Genomic DNA, 25,250 nt, shown 5'->3' on the forward strand with positions numbered 1-25,250 from the left:
TTGAAGAGTTTTTAAAAGAATAGTGACATAATTCAATTTGTAATCATCATTCTCGTAGCTGAGTAAACCAGAGTGGGAAAAGGATTAAAGGCAGAAGGGCCAATTAGAAGGCTGTGACAATGATCAAGCTGATGATTACCATGGCCTGGAGTCATGTAGTGGCAGTGGGGATGAGAGGGAAAGAAATTGGTTCAATAAATATTTATGTGCATAGGGCACCAAGAAAAGAGATAGAGGCAAGGATGACACCTTAGTGTGTTAGGTTTCTGGAGTTCAAAACTGGGTGAATGGGAGTGGACTTGTGGAAATAGGGAATACTGGAGAAACAGGTTTAGAAAAAGGAGAGAAGAAGACATGAATACAGAGCACAATGAAAAGATTAGCCTCCCAAGGGATGAGGAAACCTCTTCTGCTATAACAGGAAGAACATGGGCAGATGGGTACAGATCTGTAGACATGATAGCAGGAAGTGAAGGGAGTGTCCATCTGAAGGCTTCTCTTTTGTTTTTCCAATAGTGGAAAGGTAAGTCATCTGCTGAAAGCAAGTGCAGTGAATAAGGAATGGAACATACATACTGGGGAAGAGTAGAAAGATTTGAAGTGGTTTTAATAAACCCTAGCTCGACATTGACCAGGGAAACCTAGCTGTATTGTTAGGCAGTACTGAAGGGCCAGCTAAGACCAATAGTCATAAATTTATAATGTACTAATTCAAAAATTTATAATGTACTAATAGTAGTATCTCTTTAATAACAGAGTTTATCCGTCAGACCATCCAGTATGTGAAATGATGTATGATGTTGCATGCTAAATGTATTAGATTTATTTGCTCTGATTGCTTTTCTCGATGTCGAGAAAAATTACAAGAGTAAAATTTGTGAATGCATGCAGGAAAGTGAAATTTACTCTCCATATAAGAAAACAACTCTATGCAGCTCAAAGGGGACGATGCAGAAAACTTGGGAGAGGGTGAAAGGATACACATGTCTTCCTTTAACAAGATTAAAGAATGCCTCTAGTCAAGATGTTTCTTTGGCCTCCTATGGTTAAGTGCACGTAAAAAAAAATTACTTGTGGAAAACACAAGAAAATAACTGACTGTCAACATGAAAGCCATCACAGTTTGTAATGAGTGTTGGATTTCTTAAACCATGTTTGTATGAATGCTTTAGGAATAAGACTGATTTGTAGAAGCAAAAGAACATGCCAATCTAAGCAGGGGCAGTATTTTGGAAACATCCAGGACCAGTTTCAAATTATATGAGGTCTCCACTCCTTAGAGATTATGACCCCTACACCCACACCCACACCCACACACACACTGCCATGACAACAAGTACCCTGCGAACTGAACATGACAAGTGCTTTACATTTATTAGTTCATTTGATTTGATTTAACTAAATTTAGTTTTCACAACTCTATGAGAATGGTATTTTAACCCAATTTTCACATGTTAAAAAAAACTCTGAGGCTTACAGAGATAAATAACTTTTCCTGACCTTGCAGGGTAGTAAAAAGAAGAGTCAATATTTTATTTAAAGTGTATTCTAACTCTAAAGAGAATACTGTTTCCATTACATCATGCCTTCTAAATAGACAAATGCCTTTGAAACATAGTAGAATGTACCTGTACCTTTGCCTCCAACTACTTGCAAGTCATAAGCCACAAAATTACATTTAGCCACACTAGCAAAATCCAATTATTACCCAATTTTAAAATTTACATTTATAATAAATATAAATACTTGTATTTAAATGACATTTATAGCTTTCTTATGGTGAGCACATCCATTCTTTTTTCTTTTTCTACAATAACTCTGTGAGGGAGGTCATGACAGATATATAGCCTACCATAGTCATATGACTGTGCTTTCCTGGACTTGATGACTAAACAAACTTCAAATTCAAAAAAACACTACTGGCCCACACCTTCTTAGGTCATCTGCTTTTTGGTTGTTTTTTTCTGCTAATATTGTTATGACGGTCCCATTGAATGATTCATATTTCCTCCTAAACCAAGTGTGTTAATACACATTTGTAGGGAAATATGTCCAGAGTTTAAGATTTCATGGGTCTCTTAACCACACTGTCTCCCCATCAGCAGGCAAAATAACCAGTCTTAATAGTTCTTACATAGCATAGTTCATCTTCCAGAAATATAAATGATCTCTACTATGTCCCTGAAAACTGTTCCTGTCATTCCTTCTCAGTCTAGCTGCCTTGGTTTTGTGACTGTTCAACCAGAAGAATGAAATCAGCCTGTAACCAGAAGGCAGACTACTTTTATATTTTTTGTATAATGTGATTCTACATTTCTCATTCATGCAATCTCTTAAAAAGAGAATAGGTCAAGGCCTATCCTGCCACTCCCTGAGGATCTAAAGATGAAGAGTCAACATCTTTAAACTGGTCCCTGTTATGAACAATTCCTTCGCCTCACAAACCATAATTTCCTGCCCCACCTCCCTTTCTGTGTTGAGCTCATCATGCGGGAAGTCACTTTCAGACTGAATCCAATTTTCCCCATACCTTTCCCCCGACTCATCCCCAAGTTCTGTTGTGAATAGTAATAGAGCACTGGGATTTGCGCTAATATGTTAATTACGAGACATCTAAACAACATATGTTGAGTAAGTACCTTTGGTAAAAAGGTGTTTGCTGCTGAGCATTCCAGGAAAGAAAAAGACATACAAGAAAGAGCATGCATAATTAGAGAAATTTTCTGTAAACAAAAAACAGAAGATAACACTTTAAATCCTAGTAAAAATTATTAAACCAAAAGTAAAATTTTATAAGCCATTAAAATATTTAAATTACTTGGCTCAATAAGCCTCTTCAGTTTATTCTGAAGAAAAATTCAACTGTAGGATGACAAAGAAAAACTATGTTTGTGAAGGTAGTCATTCAAAGAATCATCTACAATTAAAAAAAATAGAAAATGTCTAAATACTTCACATTAGAAGATAACTTTGGTACTTTATGATGAGTCCATTCAATGTAATACAATTTACCTTTTAAAATGCAGCCATTAAAACTGCTAATAATGGGTGAATCTTGTGAGTTTTAAATTATATAAAACTACAAAGTTATAAATATATAGCTACTAAAAATAAAAATTAGTAATACCAATATATTTGTGAAATAATATTAAGTATAAAAAGCATAATGCAAAATTATATACCATGATATAACTACATTTAAAGGTACTTCAAGTTAACATGTAAAATTTAAAAATGTTTTGTTTATGTAAGTTTATTTTTTAAACTTTTAAATCTTATTATACTTATTTATCTATTGCTAAAAAAAATGGCAGAATGTCAGGCATGAGATACAGTATGTGAAGAATATATTTGGGAAGGGTAGAGAGTAACCACTTATTCCTGTCTCTGTTGTTTGCTTTGCACATTATATTTTAAAAAGTCAAGTAATTGAACACACCTGAAGTTGCAGTGCTGGAGTAAATTTAACCATTAGTGGTCAGTGCTTTACAAGATGAAGTCAAAGAATTTTATAATTGAAAGAGTCCTCTAAGACCTCCTGATTCAGCTTCCCATTTTCTTAGTAGATACATGTGACTCATGGAGAAATAAGCAAATTTTTTCCCTTAAGCTACACAATTAGTTGGTGAAAAAGCTAAGACTAGAATTCATATTGTAATAATAATAATATTGTAATAATTCTATTACAAGTTCCAATTCTTTAGCATTCATTAGTTCTCACAAAGTAACCCCAGTATAACCTTCCAAATTTGTATCCTGCTTTGCAATGTTAGACAGGAATGCCCTTTTTCCCCTCCACGCTAGTCTTGCCTGCTTTCTTGAGCTCTCCATCTTTACCCTAACCCCCTACACACTCATACTGTCTTCTTCCATCTGCTCCTCTTCTAGTAGTAGTGTGTTAGAATACTTTTTTCAAATGATCATGTTTGGAAAAAGACAAAGTGGATTTTAGTTCCAACTATTCTGTTTGCTAGTCTTACTTTGTGCACTTACTCAATTACTGCTCTATTTCATATATTATGAGAAAAACAGCATTTAATCATAGAGCTGAGGAATTCAGAGGTAGTCCCCATTAATGTATGGAAAGTATATTCTGATAGTTCTTGGCTGGCTGTGGCGAGGTATGAGGTATATGACAGTATGATAACACGAGCAAAAGAAGTGTCAAATCCTCTTGAACTAAAAGTGATTCTACAATTGTGAAGTAGTCACGGGCTTTCACAAAATACCTGTCAACTGTAATTGTGTTTAATCTCAATTTACCCGAATAAATAAATTTTTTACTAATTTGTGAAATTCCCTGTCTATTTTTAATTACCTTCCATAAGTCATACTATTGGTTTGCTGATTCCCTCAAACTTGTTTAACAAGTTAGATTTTAATTACATGAGATTTCCTCCTTTGTCCTCAACTATAGATCACACGTAATACATGAGAGTCATTCATTTGAGTGGGAATCTCAAAGCAGTTGAGTAGGCAGAAGAAGGAACCTCTTCATTAAGGATTAAAATGTATAGGTAAGTCCTGTTTTTGTCTTTGTAGCTTTAAAAGTTTTACTATATCTTACAGTATGGGAAAAATATAAAGAAGCTTTGGAAATTTTGACTGTGTCTTGCAATCTTCTAGTTACTTCTCTGAAAACTTCATTGAAACTCTTAGATATTGTTTAGATAATATGCTTGATATTATTTCCATAAGGTACATAGTTGCTTAACTGAATTTTTTATAAAACAAATAACCACAAAAATTCAGCTTAGCATTATGACAACATATCTTTAAATAAGGAAGTGGTTTTGTTTCTCATGTGCAACGTTTTAAAAAGTGGTGTGTGGATTTTAAAATTGCAATCTGTAAATAATTCTTCTGTTGTTTAGAAGTTTTTGAGGATTCTGTATTTTGACTTCCATTACAGTTTTATTGCTAGTTATTAAATAAATATGCCATAAATCCTAAAGTACACTTTTAGAAAGTAAAGACGGTATATTTCTACTTTGTATGTAGTCGTGGAATTATTTTCAAGAAAAATTATTTAAGAAAAAATAATATCTCTCTGGTTTTCTTTTTAGTTAATGAATAAGTATTTTCATATACTTTCACATAAAGAAAGCAAAAAGTTGTGGGATAATCAAGTCACACGTTAAAAATCTCAAAACAATGAAATAATTATATAACTTGGTATGTTTATATGTGCACTTAAGTGTATATATATGCATATTATTTTTCTATGACTACAGAAAAACATGATACTGGTAAGTCATGCTGAAAGGATCAGCAAAAACGTGAACAATGTGTTGGCTATAATAAGTGTAGTTGAATTTATTTTAAATCTCCTGAACACTGGAAAATTCAATCAAAAGTCAAACCATTTTAAATAATAAAAATATATATACAATTATATGCACTTGAATATATATATGAGTGAAAAGTGGATAGCTGTCTAAGCTTCCAATGATAGAAGAAATAAAATTATTTCATATTCATGTAATAGATACAAGACATTTATTAAAGTAGCTTAAAAACCTATGAAGTAATTTGCATACTGACTTTGTTCTCATTTTACTTGAAAAAAAAATAACAAATCACAAAATCATGTTTACTCATCAACTACTACTTTGTAAAGCTGTGCATGGGAGAAAGTCTAATAAAGAACATAGAACATTTATCAGGTTTGTTATACTAAAGCAGTGAGTTTATGAATTATATTTTTTATTATTCTTAAACCATCTATAACTGTAATATTATTTGGTTAATATAGTGCATTTTAAAATGTATTTTGCAGAAATATTTTAATTTTAAAGAAATTGCTCTGATTTTAAAATATTGCCCTTATAAGCAGCCAAGTGTATATCAAAACATCATTCAACGGAAAATAATAAAAGAAGACATGTAAATAACACAAATCCTGAAAGAGCTGTACAATTTCAGAAGGCTTTGAATCAATCAAATTTCTAAGCTGATCCATCATACAGGAAATTTGCCACTCAATCAGAGCCAACCTTGCCAATTACAAAGAACTCTCCTGTGGAATTTTGGTTTCTAAGGATCACACTTTTTGGAATATTTTATCTCTTTAAGAGTTTGTACCTACTACTAATAAATAGTAGCTAGGTGTTTATATTATATAACGGAAGGGAAATTAAATTGTACAATATACTTTTTTTTAGGTAATTCTAGGTAATTTTGGCATAATTTTAGATAAGTCTTCAGGTAATTCTGAAATACTTTTGGTTGAAAATGGGCTGCCTTGGATGGTTTGATTGCTTTTTTATAAAAATTAAACTCCTAGCTCTCTTCCAAGCTGCTGCAAGATGAAACGCTCCTTTCTTTGTCTACCCTCTTCCCTTCTTTGGAGAAGGAAATCCCACCACAGGGCCCAGGAACCTGAACAGCTGTGTTACTCATTTCAGATCCTTGGTCACTTTAGATTTTCTCAGGTTCACCAAGGGAACATCTGTGCCCACTAGATTACATAAAAAGTGAGAGATGAGGTTTGGGAAATAGGATAAAGATTTATAAACTGGAATTCAGAATGTAGTTTATGGAAAGATTTAAGGTAAATGAGCATATCTCAGCTCAGGGACAGACAAGTCTTAGCAGGAGTCCTCCTACCAAACAAATCTTATTTCCATTTCTTCCCTTTTCTCAAGACATGATTAACTGACTGCAGAGACATGCCAAAGACAATCAGATGTCCTACCTCCCAACAGTCCAAAAGAACCTGAGACAAAAGCTGGGGGGGAAGAGCCATCGCTGTCAAAAATGCATTCCAAATTCTGCCTGTTGTTTCAATCCTGGTTTTTGAACTGCTATAGGAACTTAGAAAAACATGCTTAATAAATTGTAAATCATTAGGCAAAGAATATATTTCTTCATAGAAATTAGACAGTTGGACACCAATTTATATTTACAGTCATGAAGCCCAAAATAGTGCATCTAAAGTACAAGTTGTTGCCTATAAAATCTTGGGCCACATGCTAAAGCAGCTGCTGCATTTAGTCCAAATGTTTTTCTAATGATGGTGTGGGATGGGCCCGCACACAGGAGGATGAGCTGCAGTAAGTCATCTGGGATTATATATTTTCTAGCAAATTATCCAATGCCACTGCCAACGTGTCTTCCAGAAGGCACTCCCAATCTATTTTCTCAGTAATTCATTACTTACCTAATTCTTACGCTACTGCAACTCCCCAATAGCTATGACTGGCACCCCTAAAATAAGTCATGAGGAAGGGAATCAATATCTACTGTTGTAAGGGAACCTAAAGTTATCCAATCCAATTTCGTAAAAGGTATTGCTCCCATTTGAAGGATCCCATTCTTTTTAGCAAAGAAGACTTGGCATGATTTCACAGTTTGGGGGAGTATTCTTTCTCTAGCTTTAGTGTGTGCTCATGACATATAAAATAAAAGCACCATCCCAAGTCTAAAGTCATTAATTGGATAACTGCCTAAGATAGTTGTAAATAAAATGGACTTTGGAAAAGTTTATACTGATGAGTCATTCAGCAGAAAGTAAAAGCAGATTCTATGGAATATTTACAATATCCATTTGCCAGAGGTTTTAACAAGTGTATCAATGATTAATAAAATAATACATGCACTCAGGGTTCAAGGCAGTGGAGCAATAAGTCATTGATGGGCATGATGGTGCATGTATTCTGTGTATTCCCTGAAGTCCGAAGTAGGAGGATCACTTGAGTCCAGAAGTTCAGTGTTGCAGTGAGCCATGATCATGCCACTGCACTCCAGCTGGGGTAATGGAGCAAAAACCTATCTCAAAAAAAAAAAAAGATTAAAAATTATAAATAAACAAAAGCCACCAAGTATATCTTTTCTAAATTAGACAAGTTTTTATTCTGACAAGCTTACTTCTTAGCCAAGATATCTACCTGAGTTTAATAGTGCAAGAATAAATTAAGATGTAATGTTTCCTTCTCTGCTGAATATTTGTCAGCACAAAGACATGCCATACTATCCCCAATTTTTAAAAAATCCCTCCCTTGGCCCATATCCCCTGTCCAGCTATTGCCTCATTTCTCATCTCCTGCTCTTAAAAGCAAAACTATTCTAAAGATCTGTCTAAACCTATTGCCTCTATTTTTATTTTCTTCCTCCATTATCTCCTTTTGCTTTTTAACTTTTTATTATTAAATATATCACGTATAAATTCTAATTTTAAAAAATGAACCTCTGGGTACGAGACATCTATTAATAAAAATAGTATCACCAGTATCTTAGAAGACCCCTTGGGCACCTCCTGTCTACTAACTGAACTTTCCCCACTTTTCACAATGTAACTGTTACGTGGCATGGTATCTTAATTTCTTTCATTTTCTTCATGGTTTTACCATTCATAGATATATTCCTAAAAAACTTATGGTTTAATTCTACCTGCCTTTGAAAATCATATAAATGAGAACAATATTATATATTATATACAATAAAGTGTGCATCGCTTATTCGTGTTCATAGCTATATAATATTTCGTTGTAAGACTGTCCTATAACTTAAATATTTACTTTTCTAGTATATTGCCATTACAGATAATGTAGCACTGAATATTCTTACACAGGTCCAATGGTACAAACATGCAAGAGTTTCTCTTGGCTATGTTCCTAGAAATAGATTTTCTGAGTCAAATGGTGTATGCATTTTTATCTTTAACGCATCCTCCCTTTTCCCAGTGCAATAGTTTCTGATCTTCACAGCTCTGAAATAGCTCTTGTCTTGCTCCACATTGCAAAATCCAGTGGTCAGATCTCAGTGAGTTTACATAATCACTCCACCAGAGACCATTCTTTTCTTGAAACGTGATCTTCACAGAGCTTCCAAAATATCATTCTTTCTTTTTTTTTTTTTTTTTTCCTATCCCATGGGTCAATTTTTCTCAGTTTCTGTTACTAGATTCTACTCATTTTCCTGTCCCCCAGAGTTTAAGTGCTTTTCTTCTTACATTCTGTGTGATTCCTTCAGTCTCATGGTTTTCAATATTACATAAGCTAATGATTCCCTAGGATAGATAATGATCCCTTAAGTCCACTATCATTCACTGGAAAACACAAAATACTGTTACTTCAAAGCAACTTTTAATATATGGCAAAATAAACCATTTTGAATCCTAAATACCTTAGTGCTTTATTTATACTTATACATCTTTTATGATATATATAATTACTCCATATATATAGATATGTTTTGAGACAGAGTCTCCCTCTGTCGCCAAGGCTAGAGTGCAGTGACGTAATCTCGGCTCACTGCAACCTCTGCCTCCCGGATTCAAGTGATTCTCCTTCCTCAGCCTCCTTATAGCTGGAATTATAGGCACGTGCCACCACACCTGGCCAATTTTTGTATTTTTAGTAGAGACGAGGTTTCACCATGTTGGTCAGGCTGGTCTCAAACTTTTGACCTCATGATCTCATGATCTGCCTGCCCTGGCCTCCCAAAGTGCTGGGATTACAGGCATGAGCCACTGCACCCAGCCAATTACTCCTTATATTATAATGCATTCATTCATTCATTCATTGAGTGTCCAATTTGAGTGAAGAACTGGTAAGTGTTAGGTATACAGCGCTGGAACAAAAAGGCCCAGACCTTGTTCTCATGGTGCTTGCTGAGAAGACAAACACTAAAATACATTAGGCAAGCAAATACCTATCTAATTATAGTTTTGGTGGTGCTATCAAGAAAAGTTTAAGGACTTTGGGTAATTAAGATAAATGGAAACAACCGTCATCGAAAACATTTACTCTGTGAAAATCTCAGTAGGGCAAAATGTAGTCTTTACTGAAAACCACAGACCTTCCCATTCAAAAGACAACTGTTCCAGTGATTAACATGGAAATATATAATTTCATGATGATTTGTTTAATACGATGACACTGAAATAAGTATTATAATAGTGAAAACGAAACCAGTCTAGAAGCTCACGGAAGACTTCTCTGAGGAAGCATTGTTTAAGCAGAAACTTAAAGGCAGGCAAGAAACAGATCATGTTGCTTTTTGAAGACCATGTTTAGGATTTGGGATTACATCCTCAGAGAAACACAAAATTGTTAAAGATGTAGCAGGGCAGATATGTTATTACATTAGAATCTGTTTTCTTTATAAATTACCCAGTTTTAGGTCTTTTTTTTATTATGCTTTAAGTTCTGGGGTACATGTGCAGAATGTGCAGGTTTGTTACAAAGGTATACATATGCCATGATGGTTTTTAAAAGATGATTTTAGCTTCATATAGAGAACGATCTCTGTGGAGAAAGGAGATATCTTTTGATGAAGGGAGACTAGTTGGAGGCTTGTTCAGTATTTCAGAAAAGGGATAAACTGGCTTGGATAAAGTGGTGGGAGTGGCAATACAACTTGAGATATGTCTAAGAAGTCAAAAGAACCAGATGTGACATTCAATTGGATGTGAAGGATAAGAGAGGTGTCGAGTATGATTTTCAGGTTTTTCACATGAGTAACTTGGTGAATTTTGGCATCATTTACTGAGAAAGAAAATGCCAGAAAAGGGTCTCTTTGACGGGGCAAAAGGAGGTTGTGAAAATCAGAAAGATGATGATCAGTTCAGCTTTGCAAATGCTGAATTCTAAGCACTGAATAGAGATATGTGAAAGATGCAGCTGGATATTGTAGTCTGGAAATCATGTACAGATCAGTGTTTCTCAGGTGTAATTTTTGGTTTATCTCTTTCTGAATCGCCCATGCTACTTGTATAAAATGCAGAACTCTGAGACACAAGACCAGACCTACTGAAATAGTCTGGGTGGGTATTGGATTCAGTACAGGAATTTGCATTTTTCCAAGTTTTCAAGTAATTGTTACTCACAAAAATTCAAGAACCATTGGCTTAGATGGTAATTGAAACTGACTGAATGAGATCAACTAGAGAGAAAGGAGAACACCCAGGACAGAGCATGGAGCAACACCAGATACTTAGGTTGACTAGAGGAGATGCAACTAGCAAAAGATTTAAAACAGAAACCAAAACCAAAACAAAAACCAACTTTTTATTATAGAATACTTTAAAGATATACCAAAGTACAGAGAACAATAGAATGAATCCTCACACCTATGGCCAGTTTCAAGTTACCACACCCCAGCAGTCAGTATTGTTTCCTCCATACCCTACTCACAACCAAAAGATATTTAAAGAGGAGATGGGGCCAGAAAGAAAAAAGAGTATGAAATCATGGAAATCAAAAGAAAAAGAGTGTTTCAATAAAAAGGGGTATTCAAGGGTGGGAAATGCTGCTAAGGGGGTATGTAATATCCTTCTTCGGTAAGACATGAGTACTTTAAGGGAAGGACAATTATTTGGCCATTTAAAGAAATGTCCTAAGTGCTTGGCAGAATATTGCAATAAGTACTCAATAGCTATTAGTTTTTCCAACATTCATTCAATAAACACTGTACCTATAGAGCACCCACCATGTCTTGGGTTGCAAAAAACAATAAGGCTTCAGAAAAAAAGCACAGACAAAAAAGTCAAGAGGTCCAAATGCTGGCCTCTCTGTGGTACCACTTAATCTCACTGCAGATCAGTTTATTTATCTCCATAATCGCAAAGTCAGAGTGGATATTTTTGAAACTCTCTTCCTTTGCTAACATTCTATGATTCCGCAAAATGCTATCAATCTTATAAAATGTTATTATAAAAATATATCATGTCGTACACCTTGAATATATAAAATTGCATTTGTCAATTAAATATTTTAAAATAAAAATAAAATGTATATATTCTATTGCATGTTTTTAAAAAATGTATTATTTTTAGCCAAAGTTAGGTTCTACATGTAGAAAGACTAACAAATTTATAATTTATTGAACATACAACACAATCTAAGTACTTTATAAACAGCATCTCAGTTATTCTTCACAACCCTCTGAGGCACGTGGCTATCTCCATTTTATGAATGAGGAAACTAAGGCTCAGAGAGGTTTTATTACTTCCCAGTGATCACATGGGTCTGTCTGATTATAAAACTCATGGTTATTACTATTGTAATATATTACCTTTCTGCATTGCCTGTGTAGTAATTAAAAACAGAGGCCTCTGGACAGGACTAGTGTTTCATAGTAATCTTTATATAAAAAGAGAAGAAAAAGAATAAACAAGTACATTTGTTCAGGAGACAGAAAAAAATCCCTTTTTTATGTGACTCTTTGTGCCAGTATTAGATTCCATGGTGAGATTTACAAAGTAGACAGAGCCTTCCTTCCATTATCTAACCTATCCTTTTACTATACAGATTCACTTAACAAACAGATCATTAAATACTTTGGGAGATACAGCAGAAAAGAAATCACAGTCCGTGCTTGCTTTCGTTTATTTGATTTACCAAGCACTGACATAGGGCCAAATGCCAGACATTATTTGAGTTGTGTTAACACATTTTTAATTCATTGTGCTCATAACAACAAGGAGGTAAGTACTACTGTCACTTCCATTTTGCAAACAAGGAAATTGAGGAGTTAGGTGACTTCCCAGGTTCACACAGCAAATAAATGGCAGAAATGGGATTTGAGCCCAATTAGTCCAGTCTCAGGGTCTGTGCCCTCAGCTGTTATCCTGTGCTGTCTCTCTCACGGAGCAGTTTATTTGTAGGGACAGGTTGTGGATGCAGAGACAGGTAATAACTATATGAGCAAACAGACCTTCCAGGGGAATAAAGTACTTGCAAAGATTGAGAGTGTGTAGGAGTGGTGGGAGGATCTATCCATGGGCTAGCCATGGGAAGGAAGAAGGAACCTTCTTGTTAAGAAGGGAGGATAAAGAGAACAGTGTGAAGGTGATGAAGAAACTTGCTGAGTCTTCATTCAATGACAATGAAGAAAACTGAAATCCAAAGAAGGGATTTGCCTCCTGTCGAGCAGCTTTTTCTGATTACAACAGCTTTCCCCTCTCACCCTGCCAGTATGCATACTGCCTCCCTGGATAAGAGAATATATATGCAGCAGTTTTCATAAGCTCTGAGGAACACATTGTATAGGCATCAAAAGTATTCATTCCATAGACCTTGGAACTCTGTTCATTTCATTATAGCACAAAATCATCCTGGGAAAATAAAACTGAGAAGCTTGATTCTTTCCTCTGCTTCTGAAGACAATCTGGGCAAAAAGCCAGTAGGATTAAATTCAGAAGGAATTGAATGCAAGATATTGTTTTTAAAAATATATTGATGCAACTAAATATTACTCAAGCATATTTCAAAGAACTAATCTCGGGTTTGGTCCATGATTCACTAAAAGTCACCTTTTTTTCTGTGAGAACAATTATGATTTAGTACATATGGTTAAATAGAATGAACCATGATGAATACAAATGAGGCTCTGATTCCAGTATCCACTCCTCTCTACTAAATGACCCTCAAACAGTTGCTGTGAGAAAATAATTTCAGTAGATTTCTGGATTCCCTACTCTATCATCCCCTCTGACTTATTTCACCCAATATATGTTGAAATGTCATCTTTCTTTCTTTAGGCTCTTTATTAACAGATTTTTATTTATTTAACCTGTGCATTTAATGATATATTTCTTTCTTACTTATTCTACTCCATCATTCACAGTGCCTCCCTTCTCACCTCCTCACTCCCACCCCCAACATTTTTAACATTGTAACCAATGTTATGGTTTAGGTCTATCTACAAAAATAAAATCAAACATTGGAGGATGCCTACATTTGGAGCAAAAAACACTGCCATGAACTCCTTTAGAGTGTAATGTACCGAATTTCTCACCTCTTTGGGACACATTTTGTAGAGATAATGATGGGTGGAGAATATCTTGACACTTTCTATTGAACATTACAAATCAGATCACACTGAGCTATGTATAGGAACTTCTAAATCCTTCACTGATTTATATCCTACAGGAAGCAAACATGGATCCACCAGTCATGCGTTACTTGACAGGGAAACATTCTGAGAAATGCATCGTTAGGCAATTTTGTCCTGATGCAGGCATCATAGAGTATACTTAGATACACCTAGATGATATAACCTACTACACACCTGGGCTATGCAGTCTATTACTCCTTGGCTACAGACCTGTATAGCACATTACTGTACTGAATACCATAGGCAATTGTAACACAGTAGTAAATATTTGTGTATCTACATATATCTAAACATAGAAAAGGTACAGTAAAAATGTGTATAACAATTGTATGGGACCACTGCCATACATGTGATCTGTGATTGAAAAAGATGTTGTTATATGTTTCATGATTGCAGTTCTATAATAGGGTCAGTATATTTTGATGAAGCAATAAGGTAAGGTTTTGAACATTTCATAATAATCCTATAGCAAAGAGGATTGCCTATTTACTTGGGCTTTAGGAAATAGAGAAGGATCTGTTATGCCTTCAGTACGATCACTCCACTTTTCTCTGATCTTTTCTAATGTAATTGTATCTAGAACCCTTGCTACACAAAACATAGTCTTTGGACCAATAGCATTTACGTTCCCTGGGATCTTGTTGGAAATGCAGACTCAGGTCCAACCCAGATTCACTAATTTAAAATTTGCATTTTAATTGGCAATTCACATATCCACTAAAAATTGAGAAGTGCTGGACTAAACAACTTATTTCACCCAATATGTGCTGAAATGTCATCTTTCTTTCTTTAGGCTCTTTATTAATAGATTTTTATTTATCTAACCTGTGTATTTAAGGATATATTTCTTTCCTATTTATTCTACTCCATCATTCATGCTACAAGCTACAAGTTACAAGCTTAGTCTCCCAGATTCCCAAAATAGAAAAGAGGGGTACAGTAAGACATTTCCTTGTGTATTTAAATACGAATAAACATGTCTCTACCCTGAGTGTGCAATAGATTTCCCCATTCCTCTCCTGCAGAAACACTGAATGCCTTGGCAAGTTAGAACTCACAGAGCAGCACGTTCCTGAGTTCCAGGAATACTGTGCTCCTCGAAATGCTAGGTATTTCCGAAATAAATGTTTCTGTGCTTTGATAAGTTTGGGAAACACTGCTGTTTCATCAGTTCAGGCTACAGAAGGAAAAGAAGAAATAGAATTGGAAATGTGCAAAGAGCAATTGACTTGTCATTTGGCATCTTGAGGTTAAACATGAACTTTTCTCTAGGCTTTCTCAGTCCTTTTTCCCCTCTGACATATGACAGTGATGAAAATATGTGACACATCTCCATGGGTCCAACCAGGTTTAAAGCAATTCCCAATGCACTATTTGTAATTCTACCCAGAAAACAAAAACAAACAAACAAAAATGCACATGAATGGGAAGAACATTATTCTAGAATTAAGTAGTTTAAATTGCATAAGAAGTAAATCATTTCAAAACTCTGATGCGTTTTAATCATTATGTGTAACAAATTGCTTGTCATTAATACTAACAGACTCCTGTATTCCAATGTCTCATTAACAATTGATACCTAGGTTTTGATTTGCATTTCTCTGATGGCCAGTGATGATGAGCATTTTTTCATGTATCTGTTGGCTGTATGAATGTCTTCTTTTGAGAAATGTCTGTTCATATGTAACCCAGAACTTAAAGTATAATAATAATAAATAAATAAATAAATAAATGAATAAATAAATAAAACAATTGATACCTAGGAAATAGCATTGAAACCTGAACTGAATGGGCTATTGAGTCTTTTTCTGTTCTGGAAGTTTAAGTCCACCCTCATTGTCAATTGAACACAGGAAACTGGGTAATTTTTTTATTCCACTAAGTTAACAATCATTAAAAGATAAATTTAATTTTAACCACTTTATTGAAATAAAATTACAGAACAGAAACTTCACGTGTTTAAGGTGTTAAGGTTCAGTGATTGCTAGTATATGTACAGAGATGTGCAACCATCACCAAAATCCAATTTCAAAATACTTTCATCATCCCCAAAGATATTCAAATACATGTGATATTCAAGTACTCATTTCTCAAAGGCATTTTTATAACAAAATTCATGATATATTTAAACTGTCATGAATATTTCTTTATAATTTGTGGTAGCTGGCAAAATTATTTTGTGCCAATAAAGGTTAGAAGACATCTTTAGTTAAAAATAAAGGGGGGAAAAGGAAAGAAAATGAAAAGAAAGAATGAAAGAAAGGAGGAAGAAAACATATCTATTTGGAAACTAAATCCAAACAGGGAAAAATTTTATTTTGGCCATTTTAGGGGGAAATAGGCAAGGAAGCAAGCAAGTCTGTAAATAGTTTTTTCTTGTTTTGAAACTGGTGTGGTCTTCATGGCTCTGTCAATGACTACACTTTGTAGAACTCAGAAAAATTATTAACATTGAACAGCAGTGCCCTCTACAGTATATATTGGGCTATCCCTAACTAGCATTAATCAGTAAGGAGATAGCTAACCCGTCAGGGCTCTCTCTGTTATGGTTCTTGGTAACAGGTTACAAACACTCAGTGCATGTTCTTAAACACCAGTAGAGTCAATAAAGTATTGCTCCCATCACTTTGCAAATCTGGTGACTCCTAGAGAAATTTACTTAAAATCTTAGCATCATAAAGTTCCAGAAAAAAAGATTTCCATTTGTTCTGTTGTTTTCAAATCATTTTGTCAGACTCACCTTTGTAGGTGGTGCCACTCCTACCATAATATCACCATGCTCATTTGCAGACAGAAAAGGCTTCATAATCTGAATTATAGAAGCAAGAATCCACACTTTGGGCAGATGTAAAATGCCAGAAAAGATTACTTTCCTTAGCAAAGTAGTGTATATTAAGTGTAAGAGAGCAGTAATCAGAATATGTCTTTCAGTCTTCAACTGATTCTTCACAGAAATGGCAAGTAGTCTTCAGACATCTATTAATAATCATGCAAGGCTGACCCTATTATTAAATATGGGGATAGATGCTGAGTGAAGGAAAACATGGCAAACTTTCCTGACTTGTGTCAGCAGCATTCTCGAAACCCTACTCAGCAGTCTATACCATCCTCCTAGCTATACCATTGCTTGAAGAAGATGGGGTATGAGAGTGACAATAGAGATATACCATCTCCTTCCTCAGTTTAAAATAAGATATATAGCATATGAGGATCAGAAACAGCATCTGAAAATTCTTGCCTTGCAAATTATGAGTGCAGCGTTGTATCACAGCTCTGACTGGAAAGGGAAACACTCTGAATTTCTTTAAATAAGTCTTCTGCAGTCAAGAAGTTCTTTCCCTGGAAAGGCTACAAATTAGTCTGACTAATGAATAAAGACTCTTGGCTTTGGTATTCGTCACCTACCTTTATAGACTTTTCAATACCAGAATCAATTCCTGCTCCTAGCCAATGCCTTCCTAGGAACAGTTCTTGAATGTATTAAATATACAGAAGCCAGAGTAATGAGATCATTGTCTTTTAAAATAAAGGCATTATTAATGAATTGGTAGGAAGGAAGAAAGGAAGAAACATAAAAATCCTTACCTTTATGGAGCTTCTTAACTGGTGGAGGGAGACAGATAACAAACAAAATAAGTAAATTGTGGGGTATATTAGAAAGTTATAAGTGTACTACAAAATAATAAAGCAAATAATAATAATAAAGCAGAGAGAGGAGGTGCAATTTTAAATAGGGTACTTAGCAAGGTCTCACTGAGAAGACAACAATTGAGCAAAGACATACGAGAGGCCAGGGAGCAAGACCTGTGAAAACCTGAGGTAAGAGCGTTCCAGGCAGAAGGAAGAGCAAGCACAAAGTCCCAGAGGTAGAGAGGTCTTACTGTGCTTGAGGAGCAGCAGAGAGGCCAGGATGTCTGGAACAGGATATGGAGGCAGAGTGAAGTTAGAGATAAAGTCAGAGACTTAAGGACATACGGAACCACATTAGAAATTCCTGGAAGTTGTGTCTTGATGCAGCACCAAGAAATTAAGAGACAAAACAGTACAAGATAAATACCCATGGCTATCCTGGATGTCTAATAAACATGTTCACTATGAAATTTTTATTTTAAATATTCTAGAAAATCTTAAAATATGCAAAAACGATGTTGCCACACACAAGAAAAGCGTATGACACTCAGCATGAAGTCCTTAGTGGGTGATCAGTGTAGCACCACAGGTAGGGTAGCTTGTGCCAAGATCATCATTTTTAATTAGAGACTTCCTTCCATTTTTGGCAGGGAAGGATGTTTGCTTAAAAAAAAAAAAAGGAGCACAAATTTGCAAAATAGCAAATAAAAATAAGGGTTGAGCCTATATCTGTGAACTAATTGGAATAATCTATATAAAATTAAACCTTTGACCTTGGTCTCATTATAGCATACCCTAAGTACCTAAAATAACCAGCTACTGATTGATGGCTTAATGTGGTAGGTGTGGTCCTTCTACCAACTTATTACATAACTACACACCCAAGCAGCCAGCATGAGTAATTATTTATGTTGTTTTCATTCATTACCAGTAACGCTTTGAGAATTAGCACGCACTAGTAAATGAAGTACAGACCAAACTTAATATTTCTTTCTTTTCATATTTGTAAGCCACAGTTTATAAATATGAAACAAATGAAACAAAAGTTTCATTTTCCCTGGGTCATAAATCACTCTCTGTGTTTTTAGCCTCACATGTAAAATTGTTTCACTTATGGCAATGGTATGATCATATGATTATAAACATTAATTGATAGTTTCCTAAATTATATACATGTAATATTGCATATATATTGTAAGTTACATACATTATTATAAATTATATAAGATATATGTAATCATAATTACCAACTGTTTCCTCTTATTATTAGATACCTAAGGCTATAGTAATGGGAACTTCTTTATTATATCAAATTCATGTGTGTCTACATATATGCCTAGAGATTTTATATTGAAGGTCTGTAGTTTTTAATCCAAAGTCAGTGAAATAAGTGGTTTCCAATACTCTTTTTCAGAGCTTCAAATATTACCTATAAGATAATGACTTCAAAAAAAATACTTCCAGTCCCAAGACCTTTGCTCAGCTGAGACCCGTCTTAACAGCTGACTGCGAGAAATTAACACAAAAATACTGACAGTTACTGAAGTCTCAAAACAACTCAAATTGTCTAGTCATGTGACCAGTATAACTAAATCCCCAGTCACAGAAGCTCAATCTTCAAAGTTTCATCTTGGACTTCCACTCTTGCCCCTGGCACTGAATTCTCTATGAGGGAATGGTCCTAATTCTTCATCTTCCACATTTTTCTCAACCCTTTCTTTTCCAGACACACAGCCTCTACATGGCCCTTGGCACTTCATATCCCATTAATGGATTAATAAATTTGTCTGCGTGATGAGACCTCCTGCCTCATAACTCCTGCCTCTTGCAGCCCAACCGGGCCACCAGATTAACCTTTCTAAAACACTGCTGCTTTTCTTTAACTCCTCATTTCAAAAAGCTCATCGATACCCTAAGGCCAAGAAAGAGTCCAAACCCATTACTCACAAAGTCTTCTATAATCTTGACCAGCCTTATTTTTCTAGATTATTTTCCATCTGCTTTCCTATAAGCACCACACTGGGCCAATTACTTTTCACCAAGCACACTTTGCACTTCTACCTCTTCTGTTCCCATTTTTTCATTTACCCAGAAGGCCTAGCCATCTTTCAAGGCATAGCTCACATGTCACATGTTCTATGAAGATTGGTGGCATTTCCTCCTCCCTCCTCTGAGTGAAGGAATTTTTATAATAGTTTTAAGGGGTAAAAGTGCAGTTTTATTACATGGATGTATTACATTGTTATGAAATCTGGGCTTTTAGTATAGCCTTCACCTGAATAGGGTACACTGTACACATTAAGTAATTTCTCATCCTTCATTCCCCTCCCACCCTTCCATGTCTCCATTATTCTACTCTCTCTGTCCATGTGTACACATTATTTAGCTACCGTGTATAAGGGAGAACATGCAATCTTTGACTTTTTAAAAATCTTTTTGTTTTTATTATACTTTAAGTTCTGGGATACATGTGCAGAATGTGCAGGTTTGTTATATAGGTATACACGTGCCGTGGTGGTTTGCTGCACCCATCAACCCGTCATCTACTAGGTATTTCTCGTAATGCTATCCCTCCCCTAGCCCCCAGCCCCCAGTAGGCCCCGGTGTGTGACGTTCCCCTCCTTGTGTCTGCATGTTCTCATTGTTCAACTCCCACTTATGAATGAGAACATGCGGTGTTTGGTTTCCTGTTCCTGTGGTAGTTTGCTGAGAATGATGGTTTCCAGCTTCATCCACGTCCCTGCAAAGGACATGAACTCATCCTTTTTATGGCTGCATAGTATTCCATGGTGTATATGTGCCACATTTTCTTTTTTTTTTTTTCAGTAAGAACTTTTTGTATTGTTTACTTTTTAGTTTCAGTAGTTTTAGGGTACAAGTGGTTTTTGGTTACATGGATGAGTTCTTTAGTAGTAAATTCTGAGATATCGGCACAGCTATCACCCAAGCAAGTGTACACTGTACCCAGTATTTAGTCTTCTATCCCTCATCCACCTCCCAGCCTCCTCCCGCTCAGGCCCCACAGTCCACTATCACTGTGTATTTTTGTGTCCTCCTAGCTTAGCTCCCACTTACAAGTGAGAACACACAGTATTTGATTTTCCATTCCTGAGTTACTTAGGTAAGAAAATTCTTAATACAAGGCTGATCAACCCATGTTGCCTTTTTTTCTTACTCTCTCAAAGTTATAACCCAAATCAGAAAACAAGCTCTTCTGCAGAGAGGTGGACTGATTCCTAGACATGGGCTAAGAGGCCCCTCTTGACTCCTGTCTCCTTTCTGTGTTCCAGTTAACCAGCCATGCTCCTGCGGGCCTGAGCCGCTCTTGTCTGCTAGGGGCCACCCGACTGCAGCTTCCCTCCCTGAGGCCCTGATTCTTGCTTCTTGAGTGTGAACTTCCTCCTGTCATTTACAGCTGGCTGTGCTTCACACTGTAAATGTGAATTTACAGCTGTGCTGCACACCTGGCCGGGGGCGAGGGGGGCTGGTGCTTGGAAATCCCAGACAATGTATATCAGGACAGTGACTGTAACAATTTTGGCAGATGGTAGGAAAGTGTCTTGTGGGAACCTTTTCATAATTTGCACCAAGTCCTCATTTGGGATAGTGTTGGGGCTGCTCAAATCTTTCTTTTTTTTATTATTATACTTTAAGTTCTAGGGTACATGCACACAATGTGCGAGTTTGTTACACATGTATACATGTACCATGTTGGTTTGCTGCACCCATTAACTCGTCATTTACATTAGGTATATCTCCTAATGCTATCCATCCCACCTCCCCCACCGCACGACAGGCCCCGGTGTGTGATGTTCCTCTTCCTGTGTCCAAGTGTTCTCATTGTTCCATTCCCACCTACGAGTGACAACATGCAGTGTTTGGTTTTTTGTCCCTGCGATAGTTTGCTGAGAATGATGGTTTCTAGCTTCATCCATGTCCCTACAAAGGACATGAACTCATCCTTTTTTATGGCTGGATAGTATTCTATGGTGTATATGTGCCACATTTTCTTAATCCAGTCTATCAATGATGGACATCTGGGTTGGTTCCAAGTCTCTGCTATTGTGAATAGTGTCACAATAAACATACATGTGCATGTGTCTTTATAGCAGCATGATTTATAATCCTTTGAGTATATACCCAGTAATGGGATGGCTGGGTCAAATGGTATTTCTAGTTACAGATCCTTGAGGAATTGCCCCACTGTCTTCCAAAATGGATGAACCAGTTTGCAGTCCCACCAATGGTTTAAAAGTGTACCTATTTCTCCACATCCTCTCCAGCACCTGTTGTTTCCTGACTTTTTAATAATCGCCATTCTAACTGATGTGAGATGGTATCTCATTGTGGTTTTGATTTGCATTTCTCTGATGGCCAGTGATGATGAGCATTTTTTCATATGTCTGTTGGCTGCATAAATGTCTTCTTTTGAGAAGTGTTTGTTCATATCCTTCGCCCACTTTTTGATGGGGTTGTATTTTTCTTGTAAATTTGTTTGAGTTCTTTGTAGGTTCTGGATATTAGCCCTTTGTCAGATGAGTAGATTGCAAAAATTTTCTCCCATTCTGTAGGTTGCCTGTTCACTCTGATGGTAGTTTCTTTTGCTGTGCAGAAGCTCTTTAGTTTAATTAGATCCCATTTGTCAATTTTGGCTTTTGTTGCCATTGCTTTTGGTGTTTTAGACATGAAGTCCTTGACCATGCCTATCCTGAATGGTATTGCCCAGGTTTTCTTCTAGGGTTTTTATGGTATTAGGTGTAACATTTAAGTCGTTAATCCATCTTGAATTAATTTTTGTATAAGGTGTAAGGAAGGGATCCAGTTTCAGCTTTCTACATATGGCTAGCCAGTTTTCCCAGCATCATGTATTAAATAGGGAATCCTTTCCCCATTTCTTGTTTTTGTCAGGTTTGTCAAAGGTCAGATGGTTGTAGATGTGTGGTATAATTTCTGAGGGCTCTGTTCTGTTCTACTGGTCTATATCTCTGTTTTGGTACCAGTGCCATGCTGTTTTGGTTACTATAGCTTTGTAGTATAGCTTGAAGTCAGGTAGCGTGATGCCTCCAGCTTTGTTCTTTTTGCTTGGTATTGTCTTGGCAATGCAGGCTCTTTTTTGGTTCCATATGAACTTTAAAGTAGTTTTTTCCAATCTGTGAAGAAAGTCATTGGTAGCTTGATGGGGATGGCATTAAATCTGTAAATTATCTTGAGCGGTATGGCCATTTTTACAATATTGATTCTTCCTATCTATAATGTGGAATGTTCTTCCATTTGTTTGTGTGCTCTTTTATTTCGTTGAGTAGTGGTTTGTAGTTCTCCTTGAAGAGGTCCTTCACATCTCTTGTAAACTGGATTCCTAGGTATTTTATTCTATTTGAAGCAATTGTGAATGGGAGTTCACTCATGATTTTGTGTTTGTCTGTTATTAGTGTATAAGAATGCTTGTGATTTTTGCACATTGATTTTGTATCCTGAGACTTTGCTGAAGTTGCTTATCAGCTTAAGGAGATTTTGGGCTGAGACAATGGAGTTTTCTAAATATACAATCATGTCATCTGCAAACAGGACAACTTGACTTCCTCTTTTTCTAATTGAATATTTTTTTATTTCTTTCTCCTGCCTGATTGCCCTGGCCAGAACTTCCAACACTATGTTGAATAGGAGTGGTGAAAGAGGGCATCCCTGTCTTGTGCCAGTTTTCAAAGGGAATGTTTCCAGTTTTTGCCCATTCAGTATGATATTGGCTGTGGGTTTCTCATAAATAGCTCTTATTATTTTGAGATACGTTCCATCAATACCTAATTTATTGAGAGTTTTTAGCATGAAGGGCTGTTGAATTTTGTCAAAGGCTTTTTCTGCATCTATTGAGATAATCATGTGGTTTTTGTCTTTGGTTCTGTTTATATGCTGGATTATGTTTATTGATTTGCGTATGCTGAACCAGCCTTGCATCCCAGGGATGAAGCCATCTTGATCGTGGTGCATAAGCTTTTTGTTGTGCTGCTGGATTCAGTTTGCCAGTATTTTATTGAGGATTTTTGCATCGATGTTCATCAAGGATATTGGTCTAAAATTCTCTTTTTTTGTTGTGTCTCTGCCAGGCTTTGGTATCAGGATGATGACGGCCTCATAAAATGAGTTAGGGAAGATTCCCTCTTTTTCTATTGATTGGAATAGTTTCAGAAGGAATAGTACCAGCTCCTCCTCGTATCTCTGGTAGAATTCAGCTGTGAATCTGTCTGGTGCTGGACTATTTTTGATTGGTAGGCTATTAATGATTGCCTCAATTTCAGAAATTCAACTTCTTCCTGGTTTAGTCTTGGGAGGGTGTATGTGTCCAGGAATTTATCCATTTCTTCTAGATTTTCTAGTTGGTTTTTTTTTTTTTTTTTTTTTTCGCAGAGGTGTTTATAGTATTCTCTGATTATAGTTTGTATTTCTGTGGGATCGGTGGTGAAATCCCATTTATCATTTTTTATTACGTCTATTGGATTCTTCTCTCTTTTCTTCTTTATTAGTCTTGCTAGCAGTCTATCAATTTTGTTGATTTTTTCAAAAAAACCAACTCCTGAATTCATTGATTTTTTGAAGGGTTTTTTGTATCTCTATCTCCTTCAGTTCTGCTCTGATCTTAGTTATTTCTTGCCTTCTGCTAACTTTTGAATGTGTTTACTTTTGCCTCTCTAGTTCTTTTAATTGTGGTGTTAGGGTGTCAATTTTATATCTTTCCTGCTTTCTTTTGTGGGCATTTAGTGCTATAAATTTCCCTCTACATACTACTCATTGGTTTCAAAGAACATCTTTATTTCTGCCTTCATTTCGTTATGTACGCAGTAGTCATTCAGGAGCAGGTTGTTCAGTTTCAATGTAGTTGAGCAGTTTTGAGTGAGTTTCTTAATCCTGAATTCTAGTTTGATCGCACTGTGGTCTGAGAGTTTGTTATAATTTCTGTTCTTTTACATTCGCTGAGGAGTGCTTTACTTCCAACTATGTGGTCAATTTTGGAATAAGTGTGATGTACTGAGAACAATGTATATTCTGTCGATTTGGGGTGGAGAGTTCTATAGATGTCTATTAGGTCTGCTTGGTGCAGAGCTGAGTTCTATACCTGGATATCCTTTTTCTGCTTGTTAGTTTTCCTTCTAACAGTCAGGACCCTCAGCTGCAGGTCCATTGGAATTTGCTGGAGGTCCACTCCAGACCCTGTTTGCCTGGGTATCAGCAGCCAGCAGCGGAGGCTGCAGAACAGCAAACATTTCTGAATAGCAAATGTTGCTGCCTGATCATTCCTCTGGAAGCTTCATCTCTGAGGGGTACCCCGCCATGTGAGGTGTCATTCTGCCCCTACTGGGGGGTGCCTCCCAGTTAGGCTACTCGGGGTCAGGGACCCACTTGAGGAGGCAGTCTGTCTGTTCTCAGATCTCAAACTCCATGCTGGGAGAACCACTACTCTCTTTAAAGCTGTCAAACAGGGACATTTAAGTCTGCAGTGGTTTCTGCTGCCTTTTGTTAGGCTATGCCCTGTCCCCAGAGGTGGCGTCTACAGAGGCAAGCAGGCCTCCTTGAGCTGCGGTGGGCTCCACCCAGTTCCACCTTCCCAGCCGCTTTGTTTACCTACTCAAGCCTCAGCAATGGCAGGCGCACCTCCCCCAACCTCACTGCCACTTTGCAGTTCAATCTCAGACTGCCGTGCTAGCAATGAGGGAGGCTCCGTGGTCGTGGGACCCTCCCAGCCAGGTGCGGGATATAATCTCCTGGTGTGCCCTTTGCTAAGGCCG

At 36.4% G+C, this 25,250-nt stretch overlaps 1 protein-coding gene across 1 annotated transcript in view; it reads left to right on the plus strand.

Annotated features, from left to right (window-relative positions):
• Positions 1-4,410: 4,410 nt before the first annotated feature.
• Positions 4,411-25,250, plus strand: part of TMPRSS11D (transmembrane serine protease 11D) — a 62,800-nt gene continuing 41,960 nt past the window's right edge. Inside the window, exon 1 of the mRNA XM_025385985.1 lies at positions 4,411-4,517. Coding sequence (XP_025241770.1) covers positions 4,510-4,517 — 8 coding nt within the window. The 5' untranslated portion in view covers positions 4,411-4,509. The remainder of the gene's footprint in view (positions 4,518-25,250) is intronic.

Source organism: Theropithecus gelada, chromosome 5, assembly GCF_003255815.1.
Source record: "Theropithecus gelada isolate Dixy chromosome 5, Tgel_1.0, whole genome shotgun sequence".
NCBI classification, from domain to species: Eukaryota; Metazoa; Chordata; class Mammalia; order Primates; family Cercopithecidae; genus Theropithecus; species Theropithecus gelada.